The sequence below is a fragment of the Ornithorhynchus anatinus genome, chromosome 16 (genome assembly GCF_004115215.2).
Source record: "Ornithorhynchus anatinus isolate Pmale09 chromosome 16, mOrnAna1.pri.v4, whole genome shotgun sequence".
NCBI classification, from domain to species: domain Eukaryota; kingdom Metazoa; phylum Chordata; class Mammalia; order Monotremata; family Ornithorhynchidae; genus Ornithorhynchus; species Ornithorhynchus anatinus.
The window spans coordinates 7,479,535-7,506,859 of record NC_041743.1 but is presented as its reverse complement, the minus strand read 5'-3'; the positions used below and the strand labels follow the sequence as shown (position 1 = coordinate 7,506,859).

The 27,325-nt window shown below is 48.7% G+C and overlaps 1 protein-coding gene across 1 annotated transcript in view; it reads right to left on the bottom strand.

Moving 5' to 3' along the window:
• Positions 1–27,325, bottom strand: part of PAPPA2 (pappalysin 2) — a 157,045-nt gene that overhangs the window by 113,066 nt on the left and 16,654 nt on the right. The window contains exon 2 of the mRNA XM_029081125.2: positions 22,654–23,716. Coding sequence (XP_028936958.1) covers positions 22,654–23,716 — 1,063 coding nt within the window. The remainder of the gene's footprint in view (positions 1–22,653; positions 23,717–27,325) is intronic.

Below are 27,325 nucleotides of genomic sequence, written 5' to 3'. Positions count from 1 at the left end.
AGAAAGTCACCAGCGCAGCACTCCCCACACTCCTCCCTGAGAAACCCAGCCCTTGTTTCACTAGACCCCGCTGTTGGGGGGATCAATCTGGGACTCTCTGGGGTGACGTCAGGGTCTGTCTGGCCCCCCTGGTAGAACTAAATGAAGTAAAAAAAATTAACTATTCAATATGGCTCTTTCCCTCCAAGAACTGCAAAGAGGGGTCACCTCCCTGTCTCCCCCACTTCAGTGTAAGCTCCTTGTGATACATGCCGCTTCTGTTTCAGATTTACCAAGCGCTTAGTAAAGTAAATGGCAACCAGCAGATGCCCCAATGCTATTGCTACTTCTGCTACTATTTAGACTTATGAAGGGAGGGAGTTCTTGCCCCAATTCGTGCATGGAGAAACAGAATCAGTCAGTGGTATTTATTGAGTGCTTAATGTGTGCAGAGTACTGTACTAAGCAATTGAGAGAACGCAACAGAGTAGGTAGACACGTTCCCTGCCCACAAGGTGCTTACGTCTGCAGGGGGAGACAGACATTAAAATAACTTACAGATGTATAAATAACATCAGCTATGAGGCTGGGAGTGTCATGCATATCAGGAGCTTAAAGGACACAGATTCAACTCCATGACTGATGCAGAAGGGAGAGGGAATGGGGGAATGACAGCTTAATTGGAAAGAGCCTCTTGGATTTCAATAAGGTTTTGAAGGTGGGAAGGGTGGTGGTCTGTCATACATGGGTGCCCAAACTGAAGATCCTGAATGACATGGCTATTTGCCCCAGGTCATCATCCAGCCAATGGGAGAGCCAAAGGCAGAACACAGATATCCTGACTTTTCTCCATGTGGTGCTATTTCATATTTCATTGTTAGAAGCGTGCCTACACATTTGATCGCATCTCATATGGCTGTTTGACTAATGCTTCTGTACCGTCCCTCAGTGGCATGTTGACAACGTCGGTACATGAAGTTCAATGCATGTGTTCTTCTTTTAGCCTTAAAAGTGACCAATGCTCTTGGGGTGGAGACCTGAGAAGTCTACTGAAACTGAAACAGGAAGCTGGAGGGAGGAGCATGAGAATATAATAATAATCCCAATAACTGAGGTATTTATTAACCACTTACTATGTGCCAAGCACTATCTGAAGCACTGGGGTAGATGCAAGACAATCAACCCGGGCCTCTTTCAAGCATTCTCCTTGTGGGAAACAAGGATGAGAAACGGAGAGACCCGGAGGCAGGAAGAAATGAAAACAGGGATAAAAATGTCTAGTTGGAAGACAAAAGGCCTAGTAAATTTTAAGCAGAAGGATTCAGTTTACTCAGCTGTCAATCCTAGCATGAGGAGTATTACCACTATTAATGGAGCAGCTGAAATTTGGATTCCCAACAGATTTCTCTCTGAGGATCTCGAAACATCCAGCTACCTCGCCTCTGCCGTGAGGCCCCCTCATGTCTGCAGACCGACAAACAATAGAGGGCGTCATCCCCTTCTTTCAAATGTCAGGAATCTAAAACTGTGCCTTGGCTCGCAGCTCTACCCAACACTCTCCCCCACCCATCGGGTCGCTGAGCCAACTAGACAACCCTCTCCACCATCCCAAAGAGCCCAAGGGCCGGCCTGCCGCCGGGGTCTGGGACTCCAGCTCCTGCAGGAGGAAAACTTCCATATCGGGCCTTGCTGGCTGTGCAGGCCACTCTCTCTCTCAGGGCAAAACGTTCTTTCCCAGACAGTGCTTTGTTGTAGTTGGTTTTCTGGCTGACAGTGAAATCACCCAACCCAGAAGCACAAGTTAGGACAGTATGACCCCCTTCCTCGGGGGCCTGCTTTCCCTCCCATCTCCTGCTCCCCTACAGTGCTGACACATCCACTACTTCATTCGTGGGAAGAAAGGTGGCCTGGCAGGGAGGACAAGGGGAGGAAATTAATTTGAGAAGTGAACTCGGAGGGCACTTTCCTTGCACGACTGAAAACAGAAGACCCCAAAGATGGGGGAAAATAAATAAGATCTCTTTGTAGGACCAGGGCTGCTGGGGAAAAGGTGGGGGGGATGACTATTGGAGGGGCGGAGGGGACAGTCTTTAAAAATAACCTTTCTTTCTGACCTATGATATCTTGGAAAAACAACCCTCAGCCCCAGCAGCCTTCCAAATTCCATGGGGTGACGTCAGGCACGATCACAGGGATATTCCTGCCGCCTCTTTCCTGGAGACATGATGTTTCTTTGGCCGCCGCCTGGTTTTCCCTTGACATTAGCAGCGTTTCCCTTCCCCCTCCTCTTTTATTATAAATAAGTCCAATTTCCTCCATTGAGAGACTCTGCAGTTTGGGGCCACCGTGAGGTTAAGTGAGTCCCAATGGGCAAGAGAGAAAGGGGAAAGCAGGGAAGGGGAGGGGGGGTTGGGCAGTGAGACCCCCATCAAAGAAGCGAGTGAGGGAATCTGTTCTCTCCCCTCTCCTGGCTCATAACCCCACCATCTACAGATGCATAAAAGAACACAGAAATGGCTAGCCGGGTCCCTCTCACTCTTCCCTCCTCTGCTCCCTCCCCTCCTATCCCTTTTCCCTGGCACCCTTAACTTGTGCTTTCTGCATGCTACTGGCGTCTCTGTCTGTCCTTTACCAGTCTTGGCAGCACAGTTCCGTCCTCCCTCGTCCTCGGCAGTTCCGCTCTTTCCCCTTGGGTGCCATCAGAGAGGCCTCCCCCCCACCGCAAACCTAATTAGCTGAGTCTACTCATCTCCCACCGCAGTCCACTGGCCATAAATCTTCCCTTCCAGACGGGGAGTGTTTGGGACACACTCGTGGCAGGCTGGGTGTGGTGTGCTGAGGCTCCAGCAGTCCACCAAGATACATCTTTATTATTCGTGAGGGGGAGGGTAGTCTCCAAAAGTGGGGAAAAAAGAAAAAAACTCAAACAAGCGGGGAGGAGGAGTTGTGGTGGGGGGGATAAGGCCTCATTCAGGATGTGGGCTAGTGCTGCAGAGTTCCTCCAGTTTTGGCATGGGGTACCCCACCCAGAAGCCCATAAAGTTGGCAAGTGGACTACCATTATGGGCACCACCATCAACCAACTGTGATAATGGTTGGAAGCCCGCCCCGTACCTGGCACTACACTGGGCCCTTGGGAAAGGTTTGCAGGGCTGTCTCACATTTCAAGACAGAAAGGAGGGGGTGGGAAGACTATTGCCCAAGGGTAGCTTATTGCTCGAGGATGATGGGGGGGTGGTTCTTTGAACAGGACACCAAACATTTAAATCACTGGGTTGGAGATGTTTCTGACTTGGGGGATTCTGTCCTGTTGCTGTAGAGGAGGGGCCAAGAGGGAGGTGAGAGCAGAGAAAAATGGAGGAAGAGCGCACAGTCTATTCCACATCCCCCTGCCACCCACCCTGGCTCGGGAACTTCTCCCAGGCCATGGAAGGAAGGGGCCAGGACAGGGGGTGGTGGGATGGGGGACAGTCAGGAGACTGACATCGATAGGACCGAGCCCCTGGTATGGGCAAAGGGAGCCTAAGGGAGAAGCAGATCACTGGCAGAAGTACCAGGGGATGTGGACTTCTCAGGGCCCGGGCAAACATGTGGTCTGCAATTCCATAAGCATTCCTTTGGCGTATAAAAATAACTCCATTTTCTCCAGGGGCCGTAAAATGAGTCGAGGGGCAAAGTAGGGAGGGGCAGTGCTCTTCCAGGGGCCCTCATGGACCATCGGGAACATACTTGATACGTTCCGCCTAGCTGCAAAATCTGATGAAGCCACCGGAGCTTTCAGGAATCCTATGTCCCTCGAGATACTTGGTTCAAAAGGAAAGGCTCCCTCCCCAATCCCTTAGAGGAAGAAACGGGGCATTTTCTGGGAACCAGATTTCCACGCAGGGCTACACCTACATGCACTATGCATGCGTGGGAATGGGAGTGCTTGCCCGCACATGTGAATTTAGGATTTTTCCATCATGGGTCATTGGCATCTCTGAAACTGCCCAGTTCCAAATGAAGGGCCTCAATCAATCACTAGCACTTTTTCGTTTTGTTGTATCTGTTAGTATGCGCCATGCCCTGTACTTAGCACTGGGGTAGATGCAAGTTAATCAAATCAGGTGCAGTACCTGTCCTTCACACTCTAAATAGGATCAAGTAGCATTTAATCCCCACTGACAGAAAAGGAAAGTGAGCCCCAGAAAAGTGATGTGACTTGTGCAAGGTCACACAGCAGGCAAGTAGCAGAGTTGGGACTAGAACCCAGATCCTCTGACTCCCGGGCTCGTGCGCTAACCATTACGCCACTCTGCTTGCCCAGCATGAGCACTGAGCATCTACTAGATGCAAAGCATGGTCTGAGGCACTGGGGAGAGAGCAATAGAGTAAGAAGACACCATTCTGCCCTCAGGCACCTTCCAGTCTACTGGGAGAATAAGATCGGAGAGGAGAGAGAGAAGCAGTGTGATCTAGTGGATAGAGCATGGCCCTGGGAGTCAGAAGGACCTGGATTCTAATCCCGGATCTGCCACTTGTCTGCTGGGTGACCTTGGGCAAATCACTTCACTTCTCTGTGCCTCAATTCCCTCATCTGCCAAATGGGGATTGACATTGACAAGGCTGTGAGCCCCATCTGGGACATGGACTGTACCCAACCTGATTACCTTTTATGTACCCCAGAGTTCAGAACAATGCCTGGCACATAGTAAGTGCTTAACAAATACCATTAAGAAAAAAAGGGAACAGGAAAATGTAGATGACTAAGTTAGGTTTGTAAGTCGACAAGCACAAAAGTGCTCTGGGTGGGCACGCGCATGTAAGTGGTGCCGAAGTGCGGAGGTGTTGGGCTCATGGGGGTGACCCCACGCCTCATGGGCTGGATAAGTGCATCTGCAGCTGAACCACTGATCGCTCAGCTCTGCCAGGGCAATCCTATTAAGGCAGAGGAGAAAGAGACGGGGAAAATCCAGTTGCAGTCCGCACATATGGGAGCTTCCAGTGGTGCACACAGCTGTTGGAGGCAGCGGAGAGACCGAGCTGCCAGCATGCAATTAACATCAGGCCTCTGGGGTTTCAGAGTTCCAAGTTTTACCCTTCTACCTTGATAAGCACTCACACACAGGCACACACAGCCACAAACCACATGCAGATGTTCCGTGCGAAAGCCCACTGCTGGAAGCACCAGGCCTTTGGATTGAAATGGGAATTTTGTTTGTTTTTTTGCATTATCATTTGTAAACTTGGATGCTTCTCTGGCGGGGTGCCAGACCATCTCTGTCCATCTGCCAGGTTCAAGCGTGGTGGCTGAAGAGAGGGAATCCTTTCCCTCTTTCCCCGTCCCGGCTTCTCCTTTTGCAATGGCCAGCAGAGGGGTCTGGTTGAAGCCTAGCGGAAACCGACTTCCGGGCCATCCCATCCTGACCGCGGAGGGGAGAGAACGCCTGCTTCTACTGGGGGAACTCTGCCTCCTTCTCCACCACCTCTTCCCCATGCCTCTGCTCCCTGCCTCGTTTGATCAGAGCGCCGTGAGCCCATCTGAGTAGGGTTTGTTGGCTGGGTGCTCTGAGCATGTGCTAAACGTGAATCAGACCCAGGCCCCTTGGCTCCCAAACACCACTCTGTTTGGTTTCTCTGTGTTTACCACGGGCGTTCCATTACAACATGGATTTCCCAGTTCTTAGCAGACTTAACACTAGAAATGCTTTACCGGTTCACTCTCCCACCACCTTCACCAATGACATCCTCTAAATGACCTGGGATTTCCAGGCTGTGATTTGGAATCCTATAGCAAGACCCCGGCAGATGGGTTGGTGGATCCATTATCAATCAGCTGCGGGCCCTCTGGTCCCATAGAGAGCTCGGTGTTTGGCCTGCAGGCCAAGAAATTTGGCCCTCCTCTCCAGCCAATCTCAGCAGGGGCCAAAGAAGAAAGGGGAAAGTGTGAGCCCGAGGAAGGGAGCTGACTTTCGGGGATGAGCCTTCTCCGTAACACTAGACCCCTAACTCAAACATACAGGACTCTCCATAGCAATTCCCACCTCCATTTTGAGAACTGGTCTTTGGCTGTGAGCTCCCAATACTGCTCTAAAAATGGCTGTAAAAAATGCTGGAAAAGGGGCCTATGCATTTTGACTACTCTTTCAAAGTGCTCCATCTGCTCTCTTCCCAATGTATTTAATAGTTCTGGTATTTGCTAAGCGCTTACTGTGCACCTAGTACTGTTCTATTTATCCCCATTCCTCTCCCACTACACTCCAGTTCACTTATTTCATTCCTTTCAAACAAACCTATTAATCATTCAGTCAATCGATGGCATTCGTTGAGCACTTACTTCATGCAGAACACTGTACTGAGCTCTTGGGAAAGTATGATACAACAGTCGGTAGATGGGACCCCAACACACAAAGGGCTTACATTCTATGGGAAGACGGACATTAAAAGAAATTACAGAGAAGGGGAATCGGTACAGTGCAAGGATGTTTACGTCCAACCTAATTTGCTCGCATCTACCCCAGCATTTGGTACAGTGCCTGGCACATGGTAAGTGCTTAACAAGTACCACCATTATTTTAAGTGCTGTGGGGCTCGAGTGAACATCAAAGGGCCTAAGGGATACACCCCTAAGTGCATGCATAGTTGATACAGATGGGAGGGTGGGGAGTAGAAAGAAGGGCTTAGTTGGGAAGGCCTCTGAAGCTACTTGTCTCTCTCCCTGCTGAGCTCTTATTCACACCTTCCCTCCTATCAGGAACTGCCCCTTCCCCCACCCCTGCACTTCACATAAGGCAGACCATTGCTCTCCCCTTTTTCAAACCCTTCTAAAATCACTTCTCTTCCAAGAGCTCTTTCTTGATTCATCACATCTCCCCACCCTATTTCCCCTCCTTTGCCACTTCTGTCCTTCAGTGTCACCTCAGGATACTCACTCCTTCCTCCATCACCCCCCCCCCCCCCCCCCCCGTAGCACTTACATTACATTACTTACATAGCTTCTCCCTATTTGAAATGCATTTGAGTGTTTTGCCTCCCCTGCTGGATTGTAACCTCCTTGAGGGCAGGGAGTCTACTAATGCTCCTGGACTCTCTCAATTTTTAGTCTAGTGTTCTGCATGAAATAATATTGATTCACTTTGCAGGAAAGGGACTAGGGGCTGGAAGACACCGTAACCAAGAGTAGAGTAACCCCTGGTGTTTGAAACTATTGGGAGTTGATAGGGGTCATTAGTAAGAGCCCTCTCCACTACCGGTCATGGAATGACCCACCAAGGATCATAGCTTGACCCACCCCTCCACACTTGGTCACGCATGGCCTGGACCACCCTCTTGAGAGTCAATGAAAAATTAATTAGCAGGACATAATATTAATACTAACGTTGGTATTTGTTAAGCACTTACCATGTGCAGAGCACTGTTCTAAGTGCTGAGGTAGATACAGGGTAATCAGGTTGTCCCAAGTGAGGCTAAAAGTTAATCCCCGTTTTACAGATGAGGTAACTGAGGCACAGAGAAGTTAAGTGACTTGCCCACAGTCACACAGCTGACAAGTGGCAGAGCCTGGATTCAAACCAATGACCTCTGACTCCCAAGCCTGGGCTCTTTCCACTGAGCCACGCTGCTTCTCTAATACTGACAACCATAATAATAATAATAATAATGTTATTTGTTAACATTATTAAGCACTGTTCTAAGCATTGGGGTTGCTACAGGATTATCAGGTTGGACCCAGTACCTTTCCCATGTGAGGCTCAGAGTCTAGGCAGGAGGGAGTAGTATTTAATTAGTAGCATTTAATCCTCATTTCACAGATGAGGAACCTGAGGCACAGAGAAGGAAAGTGACTTGCCCAAGATCACAAAGCAGACAAGTGGCGGAGCTGGGATTAGAACCCAGGTCCTCTCACTCCCAGGCCCATGCTCTTTCCCTTAGGCCAGTTACTAAATCCAACTAGCAATTGTAGTATTATAGAAGGGGGAGGGAGGATTATCTGAATAAATTCCCTGTGTCCCAGCAGGTGAAATCCCTTAAAGATCTAGGAGAGATCCCTTCTCCATTCCAGAGAAGCTCATTCCAGTGTTTATCCCCCTGATAGTCAAGAAGCTCTTCCTTATGCCCAATTCAAACCTCACCCGGTTTCAGTCAAACCTCTTACTTGATTCCTCAGGGACGTTGGAGAACAAGTGATGTCCTTCTCATAAAAACTCTTCACAGAACTGAAGACGGTTATGTCACTTGGAGCTTTCTCTTCTCCAGGCTAAATATAACCTCCATTCTTTTAACTTTTCCTGTAATTATTTTTGTCACTGTTCTCTGGACCACCTCCAGTTTCTGGACATTTTTTAAATATGATGACCAAAACTGGAGTCAAACTTGTAATAAGGCCTGACCAACTGAGTATATAGGCAAAAGATTACTTCCCAATTGTTGCGTGGCTTGTTCTTGTTAACCAATCCTTGTACAAATTTAGCTTTCTCAGAAACTGCAAGAATAACTTCACTGCTCCCAGATTCACCTTAGCATTGGACTTTCTCAATTCTGCTACCTCTAACCCTTCCTAAATCTGCCAGAGTTCAGCTCTCCCCCTCTTCAGAACCTCCCTGAAATCTCATCTCCAACAGGAGACTTACCCTGATTGACAGTAATAATAATAATAATAATCATGAGATTAATTTTTCTTCTCTCCATGTCCTAGCTACCATAGCTGAATACAAATATCGTCTATCATATCTTACTGCCGACCTCCCATGCACGTCTTGCCTCTGACAACACCCTCCCTCTTCATATCTGACAGAACTACTCTCTCCTCCTTTAAAGCCTTATTGAAAGCACATCTCCTCCAAGACCTCTTCCCTGTCTAAGCCCTCTTTTTCTCTTTTCCCACTTCATTCTCTGTCATTCTGATTTGCTCCCTTTACTCACCCCTCCCTCAGCCCCACAGCACTTATTTACATAACCGTAATTTATTTGTTTTTATTAATGCCTTTCTCCCCCTCTAGACTGTGAGCTCACTGGGGGCAAGGAACATGCCTACCAATTATATTGTATTCTCCCAGGCACTTTTATACATATCAATTTATGTACTCAAATATTTAAATATATCAGAGTCAGGTCCTTCTGACTCCCAGGATCATGCTCTTTCCACTAGGCCACACTGCTTCTTAACTTCAGATCTCACCCTTACCTCCACCAGAGAGAAGGAGGAAAAGGAAGCAAAATTCAATTTAGTCCACTTCACTACTCATTTCCAGGATGGGGAAAAGAGAGATGAAGAATAAAGACTGAAACCAAAGGATGAAGGCGAGGTCTTGTAAAGTTTGTGATTTCCATTCATCAGTGCTAAAATCGATTGATAGCACTCAAGTCCTAACTCTGCTCATGAGGAGCTTTCAGTCTACAGAGGGAGAATGAAGAGGGCGGGAAGGAGGGAGGGAGGGAAAGAGACAGAAAATGAGGAAAAGAGATGAGAATGAAACACAGCAAGGTGGCTTGAGAGGAGCAAAGTGTGGGAGCTAGGGTGCAGGCATTCCATGTGTCATTCATTGTCTGAGGCACAGACTGGCCTTAAAGGATCCTTTGTTTCTGATTCTGCTGTGGGGCCGTTAGTGGGCAGAGGTGGCACAGAGAGGACCAGGGGTGTTTTGGGTATTTCCCCCAGGGATTCATCCCAATGAATCCCTTTGACCAACTGAGCAGTCAGAGAGAGAGTCTGCTCAACAAGCCATCCTTCAAAGATATCACTTTCTCCAACCTTGATCATTCTCTGAAAAGTGTTTGTGCTGCTCAATCTTTCCCAGTTGCCTCCCACCCATGAAAACATGGAAAAAAAAAAGAAAAATCGAGATTTATTTTTAGGTCGGAGAGATTGGGTGAACGAGCCTGGAGCCCCTGCCTTCTGGGCCGGCATTCTAAAAATGCTTCACTGCCGGATATAAAAAGGCCATCGGGTAATTTATTGGGGAATTTTTGCAAAGCTATGATTGCTTTGTAACCAGAAAGAGAAGAAAATATCCAAGACCTCTGATCAGCTCCAATATTGCACTTGGCCCGAGTAGCCTTAGAGGGGCTTGGAATTCTCTGCGCTCTCCTCAGCCTTCAATCACATCGGGCTCCATCGCACCATGTTGGAGAGCCTCGGATTGGTGGTTCTGTGTCCGCCCTCTTCCCTGCAAATAGGCAATTCTGTTTCCCTAGATAATGGGGGTGGCTGCGCCAAAGAAAACTCAAAACAATGCAATCATTTAATAGCTCTGATGGTTTCGCTGGAGCCTGCCAATGAAAACGCTGGCTAAATCGTTCCAGAGAGGCCTTCTACCGGTGCTGAACACAGCCCAAATCTCCATCGGCTACCCCTTCACTGCCTCCCCCCATCCCTGCCAATCAATTTCTTTTTCTCTCTCCTCTTTTGACTTGGACTTTTCCGTATGTGTGTGAGAGCGCAATGTCACAACCTATCCTAACCTTTGACCTTTAGGAAGACAAAAGTAAAGTCAAGGTTTTCTGCTTGGCATCCCCAAAGGAGATGGGCTCTGCAGTGTCCCCTCCTGGAAGCACTCAGAATATCAGTGACAGGTGGACAGGCCAAAGAGATGCCTTGATCCAAGCTTCTAAGGGTCTTCTGTCCTGAACTAAACTTTCACTGGCCCCTTCCTCCTCCTACCCACAACAACAAAAACATTCTCTCCCATCCCTCCCTTGTAAGAGAGCCTTAGAAATACTTTAGTGTAGGCATCACAACAGAAGGAATCCTCCTCATTACATTTTCTGACACAATACAATCCCTGTGAAATAGAGAGGATCATCTCCCTATGGAACTGTTCAGCATGGAGAGACACACTGATCCCAGGATCCGGAGGATTGTAAAATGACTCCTTGTGTTAATGGGATCGGAAAGGAGTAGATGCTAGCATTCTTATTCATGAGGAAATTTGAACCCCGAAGAACTCAGTCCAAAGTTACTCAGGGAGTCAATGCATCTGAGAATAGTACACAGAGCTCCTGAAATCAGAGCTTGTCGATCCATTGAGAAAAGTCAGTATGGAGGAGGGTAAGAAAGGGATGGCCCTTCCTAGAAAGCGTTTCTTGGGCCTTTGATGAATGGTCCTTGCTCAGGTCTCAATATGTGACTCCTCTTCTGCCCTCTGGACAGTACCACAAGAATTCGCTTTCTCTTCCTGAGGACATGCATGATGCAACAAGGGCAGGTTCTATGATAACCTGGTGAGAAGCTGTCTGTACCCTCCAACCCCCAAAACCTTGGAGTTTTCCAGGTGAAAATGGACTTGAAGTTACTCCATTTCCTTCCAGAATGGCAGCAAGAGCTCACGCCAGCTGGGGAAGCCCAGAAACTCCATTATCCTTCAGTGAATCCTTAGCTTTGTCGGCAAACCCTACATTAGCCTCCCAAGGCCCGAGTTGGGCCGCAAGCATTTTTTCCAGTACGGTCTGAGGAGTGTGGGTGGAGAGCATGGGTAAGAGTTGTGGCAGGTTGACAGCCTTGAGTCCCCGATTTTGGAATTTACTATTCCCAGGATTCAGCGAGGAGAGAGAGCTGCCTCTCAGTCTTCCTGGATCCATAGGCTTTTGGCCACTGGGATTCATTCCTGGTGAATTCGGGTCAGTCCAGGACAACTGGCTGCATGCAACGAGGTGCCATTTGTAACATCAGTTTTGCAACCTCCTGGACTATGTAATCAAATTATTATATAATGAAAACTATATACCGCATGGTAAAATGTCTATTCTCCTGATGTGGTAGAGTATATTTGAACATAAAACAGCCACGAGGGAAGATTAGAAATGACATGGAAAGGTCAGCCGCCAAATTACTTTAATTCATTTAGAAAAAAACAAAGGGGGGGGGAATACACAATAAAAAAGAACAAACCCAGGAAGAATTGTTTTCTAAACCAAAGGGGACCTAGGAAAGTTGAGTGGAAAACAGGAAATTAAGAAAGGAGAAAACAAATATTGGGAAAGGAAGGCAGAGAGGTGGCTCAGAGCACAATTCCCCAAAATTTACTATAGATGGCACCCGTGTGAAACACTTAAATCCCCTTCCCATTTACGAGGGGCCAATCAGGGATTGCGTTGGGTGTGCCAAGTTGAGGGACTTCAGAGTAAATTTACTCCCAACAGGGATTTGGGAGAGTGGGTGAGTGGATGAATATATAGGGCATGAAAGCAAGAGGTAGAAAAAGATAGAATGGGAAGTATTTTCCTGGAAATATTATTACATCTAAAAACCAAACCAAACTAAAAAACTTGTTTCTTCAAATCCTGATAAAATATAAATATCTTCAGGAGAGTCTCCAAGACTGAATGGAGCATGGAGAAGTTTGGGAAAGGATTTTTCTATTGGAAAATTCCTCCTGGGACTTCCATGGGGCAAATATAACCCATGGCAACCAACTAAACCTTACAGAGAAAGCACTATATTTATGGGGGTAGACTTTTGTGCCTCAAGGACCTAATCCCATCCCAGAGTCCATTCCATGAGCCCTGTCACTGGCAGGTGCATCTGACACTCTTCATTCCAGTCATTTTGAGGACTCATCCCTATGATTCCTTCAACCCCAGGCAGGCTGCATCAGGTTTAAGAGGATGGTGGAAGAACCTCTGGGCAGCAGCTGTCAATCAAGTGGACTCCCCGGCCAATTGAGAGGAATGCCTGAGGCTGACATCACAAGGCAGGAACCAGTCCAAGCTAACGGCCTGCTCCTGAGTACAACCATTTGTACTGTTTGCCGATCTCTCTTTGGGAGCAGAGAGAGAGAGAGCCTGACACATATTTGTTTATATTAATGTCTCTCTCTCCCTCTAGACCGTAAGCTCAATGTGGGCAGGGAATATGTCTACCAACTCTGTTATGTCCAATAAGCAAGCTCTTCCTATAGTGCTCTGCACACAATAAGCCTTCAATAAATACCACTGATTGATTGATTGGATATCGATGATGATCTCTAAGTCACCATCAGTATCCAAATAGACATGACAACTGCAATCCATCCTGTGGGGAGGCTGACTGAAAGGGAAAATGAAGTTTTATCCTTGGGCAAAAGAATCCAGAGAACTTAAGCCTCCATTCCTAGTTTAAGAAAACCAACTTCATTTCCAGAGGAAGAGCAAACTGTAAAGGCAAATGAAAGTCCTTTGGAAAAACAAACAAACAAAACCCAAAACCTCAAATTGAATCTACTGACGTTGTCATTATCTAGCAAAGGAAATCCAGCCTGATCAGAAAGCAACCATAAGCGACCCAAGTAGTGAGTGGCCTTCTTAAAAAGCATGGCCAGCCAATTGGAGAACAGTCTTTAAAATCACCCAACCAATGTAGATCTCACCTTGCATTGTACAAGTGCAATGATCAGTGTCTACCAAGAGCATGATTCTATGCTGGCTTGGGAGGGTATATAATTAAACTCAAAAACATTTTTCTCCCTTCTGGGAGCCTACCGCCTGACAGAAACTGGGCAGTCGTTTTGCCAAAATCTAGGGAATGGGGAAGGGAACACAGTCTCATTCTCTCATTCACATTCTCTTTCTCTTCAACTCCTTTCTTTCTTTCTTTCTTTTCTTTCTTTCTTTCTTTCTTTCTTTCTTTCTTTCTTTCTTTCTTTCTTTCTTTCTTTCTTTCTTTCTTTCTTTCTTTCTTTTTCTCTCTCTCTCTCTCTCTCACTCACACACACACACACACACACACTATGGAAAATAGAATTAAAAGCTTTTGCCATTTGGGGCACTGTTTTCTTGTATGGGAAGAACAAGCCACATGCAAGAAGTGTTGACCTCCTCCTGCAGATGTCTGTGTATAAGCCGGGGGAGCCTGCCTTGATCTATCAAGCTTTCCCTTTTGGAAGAGACTCAGTGTTTGGCAAGCAGCACGGACAAGCGGCAAAAAAAATCCAGCTTTGCTCCCAGCTCAGTTACTGGACTAGGAAAGGGTCAGAGTAAAGGGAATGGGAAGGGGGTGAGATGAGAAGTAGGGTGTGCAGAGCAATGTACTAACCGCTGGGGAGAGTACCATTTAATAGAGTTGGTAGACATGATCCCGACCCACAAAGAGTTCAGTCTAGAGGAGGAGGTTACTGTCTATGGTTGCCTCTTTTCATTATGGCTCCATCAATCAATCAATCAATAGTACTTAATTATTGAGTGTTCATTACATTCAGAGCACTGTACTAAGAGCTTGGGAGAGTTCAGTGCAACACAATGGGCATGCTGCTTGAAGGAGAGGTAATCATTTTTCCAAAAGGTGGCCTGCCCTCAAGGAGCTTTCAGTCTAATCGGGAAATACACCCTAAAATAAATTACAGATAGAGGGAAGCAATTGAGCAGGGTGGCCTAGTGGAAAGAGCATGGGATGGGGAGTTAGGCAACTTGGGTTCTAATCCCAGCTCAGCCACTTACCTGCTGTATGATCTTGAGTAAGTCACTTAACTTCTCTGTGCCTCAGCTTCCTCATCTGTAAAATGGGGATTCAATACCTGTTCACCCTCCCACCTAGTGTGTGAGCTCTATGTGGGACGTGGACTATATACAATTGTAGTCTATCTACCCAGTGCTTAGAATGGTGCCTTCAACATAGTAAGTGCTCAGGAAATACCCCAATTATTTATTCATCTGGGAATGGGGGTTAATAATAATAATAATAATGTTGGTATTTGTTAAGCGCTTACTATGTGCCGAGCACTGTTCTAAGCGCTGGGGTAGACAAAGGGGAATCAGGTTGTCCCACGTGGGGCTCACAGTCTTAATCCCCATTTTACAGATGAGGGAACTGAGGCACAGAGAAGTTAAGTGACTTGCCCACAGTCACACAGCCGACAAGTGGCAGAGCTGGGATTCGAACTCATGAGCCCTGACTCCAAAGCCCATGCTCTTTCCACTGAGCCACGCTGCTTCTCAGCGTAAGGTGTAAGGATTCATCCCACTGTACAGGTGGGTAAAGTGAGGTTTGGGAAAGCTGCGTGACTTTCCTATATTGACACATTAAGCAAGTAGGAGAGACAAGAGGATGGCCTGAGGCTCCTGATTCTCTCTCCAGGATTCCCTCCCCCCTTGCCTGGCCAAAGAAGTGGGAGTGTTCTCCAAATGCTTCACGAGAGACAATCACAGGTGAAACGAGGTCTCAATTTTCTTTTCCAGTCTCATCCCTAATAGGTTTTGGCTTGGGTTCTTATTGGAAACACTTGAGTTTACACAGTTCATTTCAAGGGACCTCTGGCTGCCAGAACCTCTTTAACTGCCCAATTATCCATCCAGCCAATAGTGAATCACCAGAAGCACAACGTAGACCTGCTCACCTCTGTAAGAGTGTGAGAGAGGCACAGGGAACCGTGAGACAGAAGGACAGTTGTTTGAAGCAGATGAAGACACTTGAGGTCAATGAAGGAGAAACCAAGCGGGAGCTGGCATGGCCAACTGAGGATCCTTCAACAGTAGAAATGCAGCCAGAGGGGAGAATGGAGATTCCTTTCACTGGAAACCCCGTTCATTCACTTGGAGTCCACTAAATGAGATTGCGGAACCACACATTTCTCCTTCCCCTCCCATTTCCTCTCCTGAACTTGGCAACATGAAGACTAAGAAGTCCTAGGTTCAATAATGATAATGACTGTGGTATTTCTTAGGCACTTGCTATGTGCCCAACACTGTAGATACAAGGTAATTAGTCAGAAACAGTCGCTGTCCCACATGGAGTGCACAGTGTAAGCAGTGTACAAGGCAGGAAGAGGACTGGTGAATGTCAGTCAACTGTATTTATTGAGCGCTTACGTGTGCAGAACATTGGACTAAGCACTTGGGAGAGTACAATTCAACAAAGGTGGTAGACATGTTTCTGTCCACCACAAGTGTGCAGTCTAGAGGGGGAATATCTCCAGGAAGTGGGCTAAATCTGGAGCTTTCCTCTTGATTCTGCTCACCTTCTGGGGCATTAACTATAGCACCCCACAAGTCTCCATCACTTCTCATGCTTAGTGTGGAGAAATGGCTTCTGGGTGCATGAGGTAGGATGGCCTAATGGAAAAAGCATGGGATTGGTGAAATCAAATTTTTTGAGTGCTTACTGTGTGCAGAGTACTATACTAAGCGCTTAGGAGAGTCCAATAAACCAGAGTTGGGAGACACATTCCTTGTGGAAGTCTGGTGACCCGAGTTCTCTCCCCACCTCTGCCTCTAGCCTGCTGCGTGACCTAGGATGAGTCACTTCATTTAATCAATCGCATTTATTGAACGCTGTGTGCAGAGCACTTAACTTCTCTAGCTCAAGTTTCTCAAGTAAAATGGGGGATAAAGTACCTTTTCTCCCATCCTCTTAAATGGTGAGTGTCATCTGGGACAGGGAGGTGTCCAATCTATCTTGAGTCTACAATTCTACGGTCTGTATCCTTAGATTGCAAGCTCCATTTTCCCCCTCAGCCTGACATCCATTATTTACTTATTTATATTAATATCTGTTTCTCCCTCTGGACTGTATGCTCATTGTGGGCAGGCAATGCTAACCCTCTCACTGCGCCTCAATCTCGCCTATCTTGCCATCGACCTCACACCATCCTGCCTTTGGCCTGGAATGCCCTCCCTCCTCAGGACAGACAATTACTCTCCCCTACTTCAAAGCCTTACTGAAGGCACACCTCCTCCTAGAGGCCTTCCCTGACTGAGAAGCAGCGTGGCTTAGTGGAAAGAACGCGGCCTTGGGAGTCAGAGGTCACAGGTTCTAATCCCGGCTCTGCCGCTAGTCAGCTGTGTGACCTTGGGCAAGTCACTTAACTTCTCTGTGCCTCAGTTCCCTCACCTTTAAAATGGGGATTAAAACTGTGAGCCCCACGTGGGACAACCTGATCACCTTGTATCCCCCAGCGCTTAGAACCGTGCTTTGCACATAGTAAGCGCTTAACAAATACCACAATCATCATAAGTCCCCCTTTCCTCATCTCCCATTCCTTTCTGCATTGTCCTTCCTTGCTTCCTTTGTTCTTCCCCCCTTCCAGCTCCAAAGCACTTATGTACATATCTGTAATTTATTTATTTAATGTCTGTCTCCGCCCCTCCCAGACTGTAAGCTCATTGTGGGTAGGGAATGTATCTGTTTACTGTAGTATTGTACTCTTCCAAGTGCTTAGTACAGTGCTTGACACATAGTAAGCACTCAATACGACTGAATGTTATACTGTACTCTCCCAGGCACTTACTACAGTGCTTTGTATAGCACTGAATGGCTGACTGATTAAACCGTGATTCCCCACATGAAACCTATCTTGTATCTACCCCTACACTCACTAAGTTCTTGGCATATAGTAAGCGCTGAACAAATACCACAGTTACTATTAATCATTCAATGGCAGAGCCAGGATTAGAACTCAGGCCCTCTGACTCCCCGGTCCATACCCTACCCACTAAACTATGCTGCTTCTGGATGATGAAACTGCAGCCCAGAGACATTAGGTAACTCGTCCAAGGTCACACAGCAGAACCAGGATTGGAAGCCGGGTCTCTTCATTCCCAGGTTAAAGTTCTTGCTACTAAGCCACACTGTTTCTTCGCCTCTCTCCCCTCCATCTTCAGAGAAGCCAAGGTTAGGTGGCTGGGGAGGGCTGGAGGAAGGCATCTGCAGGGAAGGGAAGTGGGAGTCTCCCTGAACGGTAGAGGCAAAACTACCTCTATTTATTGGTCAATATTTATTCATCCAAATTTTGCAGTAGGTTTTTTCTGTTTGCTCCTAGGCTTGCCCCACCCCTAACCCTGTGGGCCCTAAGCGGGTGTCCTACCCCTACCTTTCTTCTCAGGAAATATCTTTCAGATGTAGAAGAGTGGCCTGGACTAAGCAATTCAGGAGACCAGTAGGCCAGATCTACTCTTCCTCTGCGCTCTCCATGGCACGACAAAGCTGTGATCCCCTTTAGGATGACACATGGCTTCATGTTCACCAGAGTCTGAAAAGTTGTATAAAGTTGCCCTGGTTGAAGCCAGATTTGGCTTAACCCACCAGTCAAGTTCACTGGGAAAGTTCCTGGGACCTCAGGAGGCCTCTGGGAGAATTGGGGAGCAGGTTCAGACCTGCTCAGGGACGCTGACCCCAGGGTATTAACCTGACTGGTTTCCTTATGCCCCCTAGGCCCACCTGCTAACTTTGGGCACTTGCCCCATTAAGAAGGATGGCTATCAGGGCACAACAGACGAGCATGCTCCGGTGCAGGCTCGCCAGTGGTTACATATGATTACCATGGCATTTAGGGGTCCAGCCAAATTCAGGGCAGCCCGCAGGTCTCCAGGAGACTTGCCAAGGTGGCCAGCCATGTGGCTCAGCACGGGCTGCTCTGATCTCCATGCAATTCTTATTAAGCCCTGGTAATTTAAGAAGCAAGCGCACAATTGGAGCAATAAGACTGAAAACAAAAATCATCTCTGCCGTCACGCTCGCTCCCTCCCCCGAAGCACCCCCACCCCCAGCCGCCCCCCTGCTATCCCTGGCTTTTTCCAGGATGGGCCCCTCTCTGCTTACTCACTCTTCAAAGCAGGCCTTTCCTGTCACTCTGCCTACTCTGGAAGAAGAACAGGGCTTTCTCTGCCCATTCATCCTTGGACTTTTTCCTTGTTTCCCAATCCCTCCTCTTCTGTAGCAATCGAGATGCAGCTCGGGGCGCACGGCTCCGTTTTCATTTTGCATGGGCCCTTGCAGGTTGCTCCCCGGCCCAGTTGAGAGAGGATCCTGGCACAGGGTCACTGCTGCAGTGGCTTCCCCCAGGAGCCCGGGCAGGAGAGGGCAGAGCAAACCCCCACCTCGCTGACCTCCTGTGGGTGGTCTTCCTCTCTCCAGCTTTCGTAGTACAGAGGGGAGAGGTTCGCTGATGTCTGCCTAGTAGCCTGGCATGAGCTAGGGGTGGATCTGATGGGATCCCTCAGAGCTCCAACCCACCCTAGCCTGCCTCTCAGAGAAAGAAGTGAACTGAGAGACAAAGGGATGAAGCCGGGGCCTGTCTCATGAGGACGCAGGTCTGGGGTCCCCCAGTCCAGCCACTTAACACAAGGAAGGTCAGGATTCTCAGTGGGAAACCAGGAGTGCCTTATTCTGCCACTGGTTGCGGGGGCTCGGCAGCAGGACAGGACCAGAAATCAAAGTGGTAGTAGAGTGAGAAGAAGAAAAATATGTCAAATCCACTAAAAGCACGTGAAGATTTGAATGAAGCCAAATGTCCTAAATCTCCCCAGGGGACCCAGGACCAGCATGCTAGCTTCTCTGCAAAGGCTTAGGGATCCTGAATAATTGAACACCACCCTAATTAAGAGCAGAGAGATTTTCAAAATGGGCGGAGACACACTATTGTAGCACAGTTCCAGGTTAAACTGCAGGAGAACAGCAAAGCAAGAGAGAAAAGCAATTCCAAGCTACTCCCCCAAAACTCTAGGGTTGGAACAAGGTGTGCTGGGGAGGGAGGTTATAAAGCAACTGCTCTGGGCTGGTTCCTTTAAAGCTAATATGCAAAGCTAATTACAGGCATATATGGTTTCTCCGTTCTATCTCCCTTCACCAGGTGAAGTAGGAAAGGGAGATTTCCACCATTTGCTCAGTTTGAGATGAAGTCACCGAGAAGTGTGACTACTGCTTGGCTTTTACCTTTCCTCTCACTCTCCTCTCTTCCCTCACTGCAGTCTCCTACCCTTAGAAGCAGCGTGGCCCAGTGGAAAAAGCCCGGGCTTGGGAGTCAGAGATCATGGGTACGAATCCCAACTCTGCAGCGTGGCTCAGTGGAAAGAGCATGGGCTTTGGAGTCAGAGGTCATGGGTTCGAATCCCGGCTCTGCCACTCGTCAGCTGTGTGACTGTGGGCAAGTCACTTCACTTCTCTGGGCCTCCGTTACCTCATCTGTAAAATGGGGATGAAGACTGTGAGCCCCACGTGAGACAACCCGATTCCCCTGTGTCTACCCCTGCGCTTAGAACAGTGCTCTGCACATAGTAAGCACTTAACAAATACCAACATTATTATTATTAACTCTGCCACTTGTCAGCTGTGTGACTGGGCAAGTCACTTAATTTCTCTGTGCCTCAGTTACCTCATCTGTAAAATGGGGATTAAGACTGTGAGCCTCATGTGGGACAACCTGATTACCCTGTAAATCTACCCCAGCGCTTAGAACAGTGCTCTGCATATAGTAAGCGCTTAACAAATACAAACATTATTATTATTATTTATACCAATTCCTCCCGCCCCCTACCTCCAGCCCCATTCAGGTTTTCATTAGCTGTGGGGAACTTCAAACAAAAAATGCAGGGAAGGCTGAGTGACGTTTAGCAGTGCTGCAGGGCCATAGTCAGATCCCTCTAGACTCTAAACTTCTTGTGGCCAGGGAATGTGTCTGTTTGAGATACTGTACTCTCCCAAGTGCTTAATACAGTGCTCTGCACCTAGTAAGCACTAAATACAGTTGAATGAATGAATTGCCCCTCCGGTTGGCTGAGCCAAAGGGGAGGACCAGGAAGACCGCTAGTGACTGCCATGATGCCAAGAGGAGACAGATTTCTCTACCTGTTTCCTCTAGCACACTCTTCCCCTGAAGCTGTCCTTGGGGTCTCCCGATCCGGGAGGCATCATGGGGGTGATTTAACTCTAAGCTACTAAATGTGAGCCCCTGCCCAGATGAGAAAGGAGTGGTGAGCTGAGCCCATCCAGAAGAGACAAACCACCGGAGGCAGAGGGGTTCGCAGCCAAAGTCAGACAATGAGTCATTGACACACACTGAGACAGAGGCCTCACCGCACACTGCAGAAAACAAATGTATGGTCACCCATTGTCTCTAACACAGCATGGATTGGGACAGGGTGATGGATGGCCTTGTTAAACCATGTTGAGCCTCTTGTTTTTGTTTTGTGTGTGCTTTTTTTTGTGCAAAAATAATAGGGTCAGAGACAAAAGACAGATTCACAGTCACGGAGCTATGCTATGATAGGCTGAGGAAAAGATTGAGAGGAAAGAAAATAAGAATAATAATAATGGTATTTGTTAAGCACTTAATATGTGCCAAGCATTGAGGCAGAGAATCTCATCGGATCAGACAGACCCTATTCCACATGCATCCCTATCATTTCACTCATGCAAGGCGGAGGATGACAACAAAGCCGCATTGGGCTAAGAAGTTAGTCAAGTCAAAGCGGAGCAGTATAGAGGATGCCCAGTTGTACCCGGGACCCAGCATTCAGCTCCCGGTGAGGCACAGATTAGAGTGGGCCGGGATCTTGGACTATGGGATTTCATTTCTTCAGGCCCCGGCAGAACCTTTCCCATCCCAGGTGGAGTTGCTAAAAGGCTAGAGGGGGCTTGCCCCTCCTTTGCCCAGATTCCAAATAAGTTTCCCCCAAGGCCACTCCTGCCCTGCATCTTCCTTGAAAAGATCTGGGCATGTCGCCATCCTACCACCTCGACCACTGGGGCCACGAATATTTGATCCCGGGCCCTCGTCTCCTTCCTCCTGGCTAGGACCTTCCTTTGATTGGAAGCCCCACCTGGGACAGGGATGGTGATGATCTGATTATCCTGCACCTAACCCACTGCTCAATACAGCCTGCCACACAGTAAGCCTGCTTACTACAACCATCATCACCTTATTATTATAAATGATTAATGGATAAACTGGATACCTAGCTTTTCAAATTTTTTGCCTTTGAGGTTCATGGATTAACAATGAGGTTGCCTATGCTCCCGAGAATAAATCTGGTGAAGAGTGGCAATGCTGGAGGACAGCCTTTTCAACAGATTCTTTGGAAGACTGGCTTGCTCATGCAATCGCACCGACTGATTCTGCTAGTTGTCTGACTGTCCCTGAGCCCAACTCCTTCGCCCCTGGACATGGCCCATTGGCTCAGTCTGCTGGTCCACTTCACTCTTGCAACTTCTGCTTTGAGTCTCTATGCACTTTGGAGCCCAGTGGACTGTCTTTAAAAAAAACTCCTTATCATGAGCTATTTTTTGGGTTTTTTCCCTCCATGTTGTTCAGATTGATTTTTTTTTTGCCACCTCCCAACCCAACCCCTGCCAGAAAGGGAAAAATGTCCAACAGTGATAATACTAACAGAAAAGGATAATCCACCCTTTTTCTATATGGCACAGAAATGTCTGTCACCCCCTCTAGACTGTAAACTCATTATGGGCAGGGAAGTGTCTGCTAATTCCATTGTACTGTATTCTCCCCTCTGGTCATTTTTCTCATCTGGATGATGGGGGTAAGACAGAGACTGTCCTGGGGACGGGACCTCTCAGATCCACACCAGGGAGTGAAGGCTGCTGTGATCCTAGGTACAAGTGAGGGTCAGTACCGAACCTTCAATGTAGCCCTTGGCAAGATGGGTTCAGTGTGAGAACAAGGCTCCCTGTGGGGGTGGCAAGCGATGCAGGAGGAAGTGGGTCCCAGTGGGGAGCATTGGGGGACTCAAGGCCTTCAGCGTGGCTTAGAAGAGCAAGGGCTTGGGAGTCAGAGGTTGTGGGTTCTAATCCCAGCTCCTCTGCCACTTGTCAGCTGTGTGACTTTAAGCAAGTCACTTCACTTCTCTGTGCCTCAGTGACCTCATCTGTAAAATGGGATTGAAGACTGTGAGCCCCATGTGGGATTGTATCTGCCCCACAGCTTAGAACAGTGCTTGGCAAATAGTAAGCACTTAATAAATCCCATCATCATCATCATTATTATTACCGCTTACCTCCTGGGCGAGTCGGGGTCAAAGCAGGTCTTGCGCACATCAGTCACCTTGGGGTCACAGCAGTCGCCGTCGTCAAAGTCGTCCAGCATGTTGTTGCACTCCATGTGGCAGATGCCATCGCGCCGGTTCCAGGAGAAGCAGCGGCCCTGCAGGCCGCAGTCGCCCCCATCGTAGCCGGTCAGTGGGTGCTCGCACTCAGGGTCGCAGTGGTCGTTGCCAATCTTGCTGGGCTCACAGTTGACCAGCACGACCCGGTGGCGCAGGGTGGAGTCACGTACCTCGTGGACGCTCAGCTCCCAGGTGATGTTGTAGCGGCCGAAGGCCAGGGTCAGGGCCTGGTGCTGCCGGGCGATCTGCTCGGGCCCGACCACCGGGTGCAGCCCCGCCGAGTCCAGCACGTTCACTACCCGGTAGCGGATGACCTTCTCCCGCCGCAGCGGCCAGTGCGTGTTGTACTGGGAGATGAGCTCCACGTTGTCGCAGGCGGTCCGCCCACAAGGCGGGGGTGCCAGGGGCCGCAGGGCCTCGGGCTCTGTCACCCGTAGGACCTCCACCTTCGGGTACTCCCCATCCTTGAAGGTCACCCACTGCCCCTCCAGGGAGGCCAGGCGGGCGGTGAGTACGGGGGTGTGGCCAAGTCCCCTGCCCGGCTGCAGGAAGCCCCGCTGGAGGCCTCCCTGTGGGAGGGCGACGTCCCAGAGGGCCAGGAAGCCCAGGTGACCGCGGAACCGGTGCCCGTCACCCGAGCCGTCGCCACCTAGGAGCAAGGAGCGGCACGAGGCCATGAATGGGCTATGGAGGGGCCCCGAGGGGCCCAGGCTGCTGGCCACCCGGGTGCCGTCCACATACAGGCCCAGCCGCCGGCCATCGTACGTGGCCGCTACATGGGTCCAGGCACCGGGCTGGTAGCGGCTGTGCCCGGTCACCGCGGTGGCCTGCTGCACGCGGTCTGTCCGGAGGGAGAAGAAGAAGCGGGCATCCTTCCTCCCCTGCCATGCCGCTGAGCGGATCCCCAAAGCCCAGCCTTTATCACTGACCGGGTGGGAGCAGTTGTCGAACACACCTGTCAGAGGGAGGAGGGGAGAGAAGGGGGTAGGGGAGGAGCAGGGAGGCAAGGGAAGAAGAGAGGAGAAAAGAAAACCCATGAATACACACCACCTGGGAGCACACCTTTGAAGGTTTTCAACACAACTGGGGACAACAAACCAGATTCCCCACCTGGACCCTGAATTTTCAGTACATTTTAGGACCTTGCCTCCAGCCCAAAAGAGGAGCTGAGAGTTTGAGTCCTTTTGATCTCTTTGGGAAACTAAACTTTAAAAAAACAGGGCCATCAGAGGGGTAAGCAAGGGGAACAGCTTGTATGCTCCCAACCATTTAGTGCAATGTTCCGCACACAGGTGCTCAATAGCAAAGCAAGGGGAGGTGTTTGCAGACCACTGGAGAGCAAGGCCCTGTGCTAAGCAATGTAATACTGACTGACAAGCCCTGACTCCACAAGAGAGGCTGGAGACCAAACTGTGCAGAGCACTATAGTAAGGGCTTGGAAGAGTACAATAGAAGAGAGTTAGGGGACAAGTTCCCTGCCCATAACATTTATAGTCTAGAGGAGGAGATTACCAGACTACGAGCCCCACGTGGGATAAGGACTGTCTGACTGGATCATCTTGTATCGACCCCAGTGCTTAGGTCAGTGCTTGACCCATACAAGTGCTTAACAAACCACTTCTGCTATTATTATTTTTATTATTAACCACTGGAAAATAGCTGCTCGAGTGAAGAGGCAAATCGGGCATGTCACTCCCCCTCTTAAAAACCTCCAGTGGTTGCCTATCAACCTCCACACGAAACAAAAACTTCTCACTCTAGGTTCAAGGCTCTCCATCACCTTGCCCCCTCCTACCTCGCCTCCCTTCTCTCTTTCTACTGCCCACCCTGTAGGCTACGCTCCTCTGCTGCCCACCTCCTCACCATCTCCCGTTCTCGCCTATCTCACCGTCAACCCCTGGCCCACGTCCTCCCGCTGTCCTGGAATGCCCTCTCTCCTCACCTCTGCCAAACTAATTCTCTTCCCCTCTTATAATAATAATAATAATGTTGGTATTTGTTAAGCGCTTACTATGTGCCGAGCACTGTTCTAAGCGCTGGGTTTTCAATGCCCTACTGAGACTTCACCTCCTCCAAGAGGCCTTCCCAGACTGAGCTTCCCCTTTTCCCTCTGCTCCCTCTGTCCCCCCTCACCTCCCCTCAGCTAAGCCCCCTTTCCCCCACTTTCCCTCTGCTTCTCCCCCCCCTTCCCCTCCCCTCAGCACTGTACTCATCTACTCATTTGTATATATTTTTATTACCCTATTTATTTTAATGAGATGCACATCCCCTTGATTCTATTTATTGCTATTATTTTTGTCTGTCTCCCCCGATTAATAATGTTGGTATTTGTTAAGCGCTTACTATGTGCCGAGCACTGTTCTAAGCGCTGGGGTAGACAGGGGAATCAGGATGTCCCACGTGGGGCTCACAGTCTTCATCCCCATTTTACAGATGAGGTAACTGAGGCACAGAGAAGTTAAGTGACTTGCCCACAGTCACACAGCTGACAAGTGGCAGAGCTGGGATTCAAACTCATGACCTCTGACTCCAAAGCCCGTGCTCTTTCCACTGAGCCACGCTGCTTCTCTGTTTAGATTAGACTCTGATTAGACTGTAAGCCCGGCAATGGGTAGGGACTGTCTGTATCTGTTGCCAAATTGTGCATTCCAAGCACTTAGTACAGTGCTCTGCACATAGTAAGCGCTCAATAAATACTATTGAATGAATGAATGAGATTGTGAGTCCCATGTAGACAGTGACTCTGTCCAATCTGATAAACTTGTGTCTACCCCAGTGCTCAGAACAGTGCTTGACATGTGGTAAATGCTTAACAAGCACTTGTCTAAGGCTGTCAAGTCATCTCTTCCAGAATGCCATAAAACAAAAAAAACAAACAGTTCCTGTCCCGCTTGGGGCTCACAACTTAAATGGTAGGGAGAATAAGTGTCTGATCCCCATTTTACTGGCCAAGAGACCTAGACATAATGAAGTTCTCACTTCCTACCCCTTCCCCGGCCCTTCCTACCTCTCCTCCCTTCTCTCTTTCTACTGCCCACCCTGCACGCTCCGCTCCTCTGCCGCCCACCTCCTCACCATCCCTCAGTGTCACCTATCCCTTGGTCGACCCCTGGGCCACGTCCTCCCGCAGTCCTGGAATGCCCTTCCTCCTCACCTCCGCCAAACTAATTCTCTTACCCTCTTCAAATCCCTACCTAAAGCTCACCTCCTCCAAGAGGTCTTCCCAGACTGAGTTCCCCTTTCTCCTCTGCTCCCTCTACCCCCCTTCACCTCTCCACAGCTAACCCCTCTTCTCCCCGCTTTCCCTCTGCTCCTCCCCCTCTCCCGTCCCATCCCCTCAGCACTGTACTCATCCGCTCAACTGTATTTATCTTCATCACCCTATTTATTTGTTTAATGAGATGTACATCACCCTGATTCTATTTATTTGCTATTGTTTTAATGAGATGTTCTTCCCCTTGACTCTATTTTTGCCATTGTTCTTGTCTGTCTCCCCCAATTAGACTGTAAGCCTGTCAAAGGGCAGGGACTGTCTCTGTCGCCGATTTGTACATTCCAAGCGCTTAGTACAGTGCTCTGCACATAAGTGCTCAATAAATACTATTGAATGAAGTTAAGTGACTTGTCCAAGGCCTCACAGCAGGTCAGTGGCAGGGTCTGGACTTGCACCCAAATCATCTGATTTCCAGCCCCATGCTCTCTCCACTAGACCGCTGCAGTATCCCACATCAGGGAAGCCAGTACTAGCAAAAAAGTAAAAAGTCAGCTGCTTTGAGCAGGATGGGGACACACACGTGCAAGCGCGCGCGCGCACACACACACACACACACACACACGGATGGATGAGTCCCAGTTAGGACTTCTCACATGGAGGGACATTCATTCAATCGTATTTATTGAGTGCTTACTGTGGGCAAAGCACTATGCTAAGTTCTTGGGAGAGTACAATACAACAATAAACAAATACATTCCCTGCCCACAGCGAGCTTACAGTCAGATTGGGGAAGACAGACATCAATATAAACCAATTACATATATGTACATAAGTGCTGTGGGGCTGGGAGGGGAGAAGAATCAAGGGAGCAAGTCAGGGGGACACAGGCAAAGAAAGAGGAAAGGAGAGGCTTCTGTCTGCGGCCCTGCAGATGGGGAGGGATGAACTTCTTCCCCCTACTCAAGAAGTAGCAGCGTAGCCTAGTGGAAAGAGTACCGGCCTGGGAGTCAGAGGACCTGGATTCTAATTCTGGCTCTGCCAAATGCTCACTATGTGACCTTGGGCAAATCACTTCACTTCTGGGCCTCAGTTCTCCTGTTTTCCCTCCTAGAGTGTGAGGCGCTTGCAGGGACAGGGACTGTGTCCAACCTAATTAACTCGTATCTACTCCAGTGCTTAGAACGGTGCTGGACACACGGGAAGCGCTTAATGAATATCATAAAAAAAAGAAGATCCAGGCTGCCATTGGCAGCCCAGAGATGGCTTAACCTGTTGTGAAATTACAAACCCACTTTTGGTAGCCTCCCATGCCTGCCAAGTTGGGAAGCACTCAACCACTCTCTTTTGCTA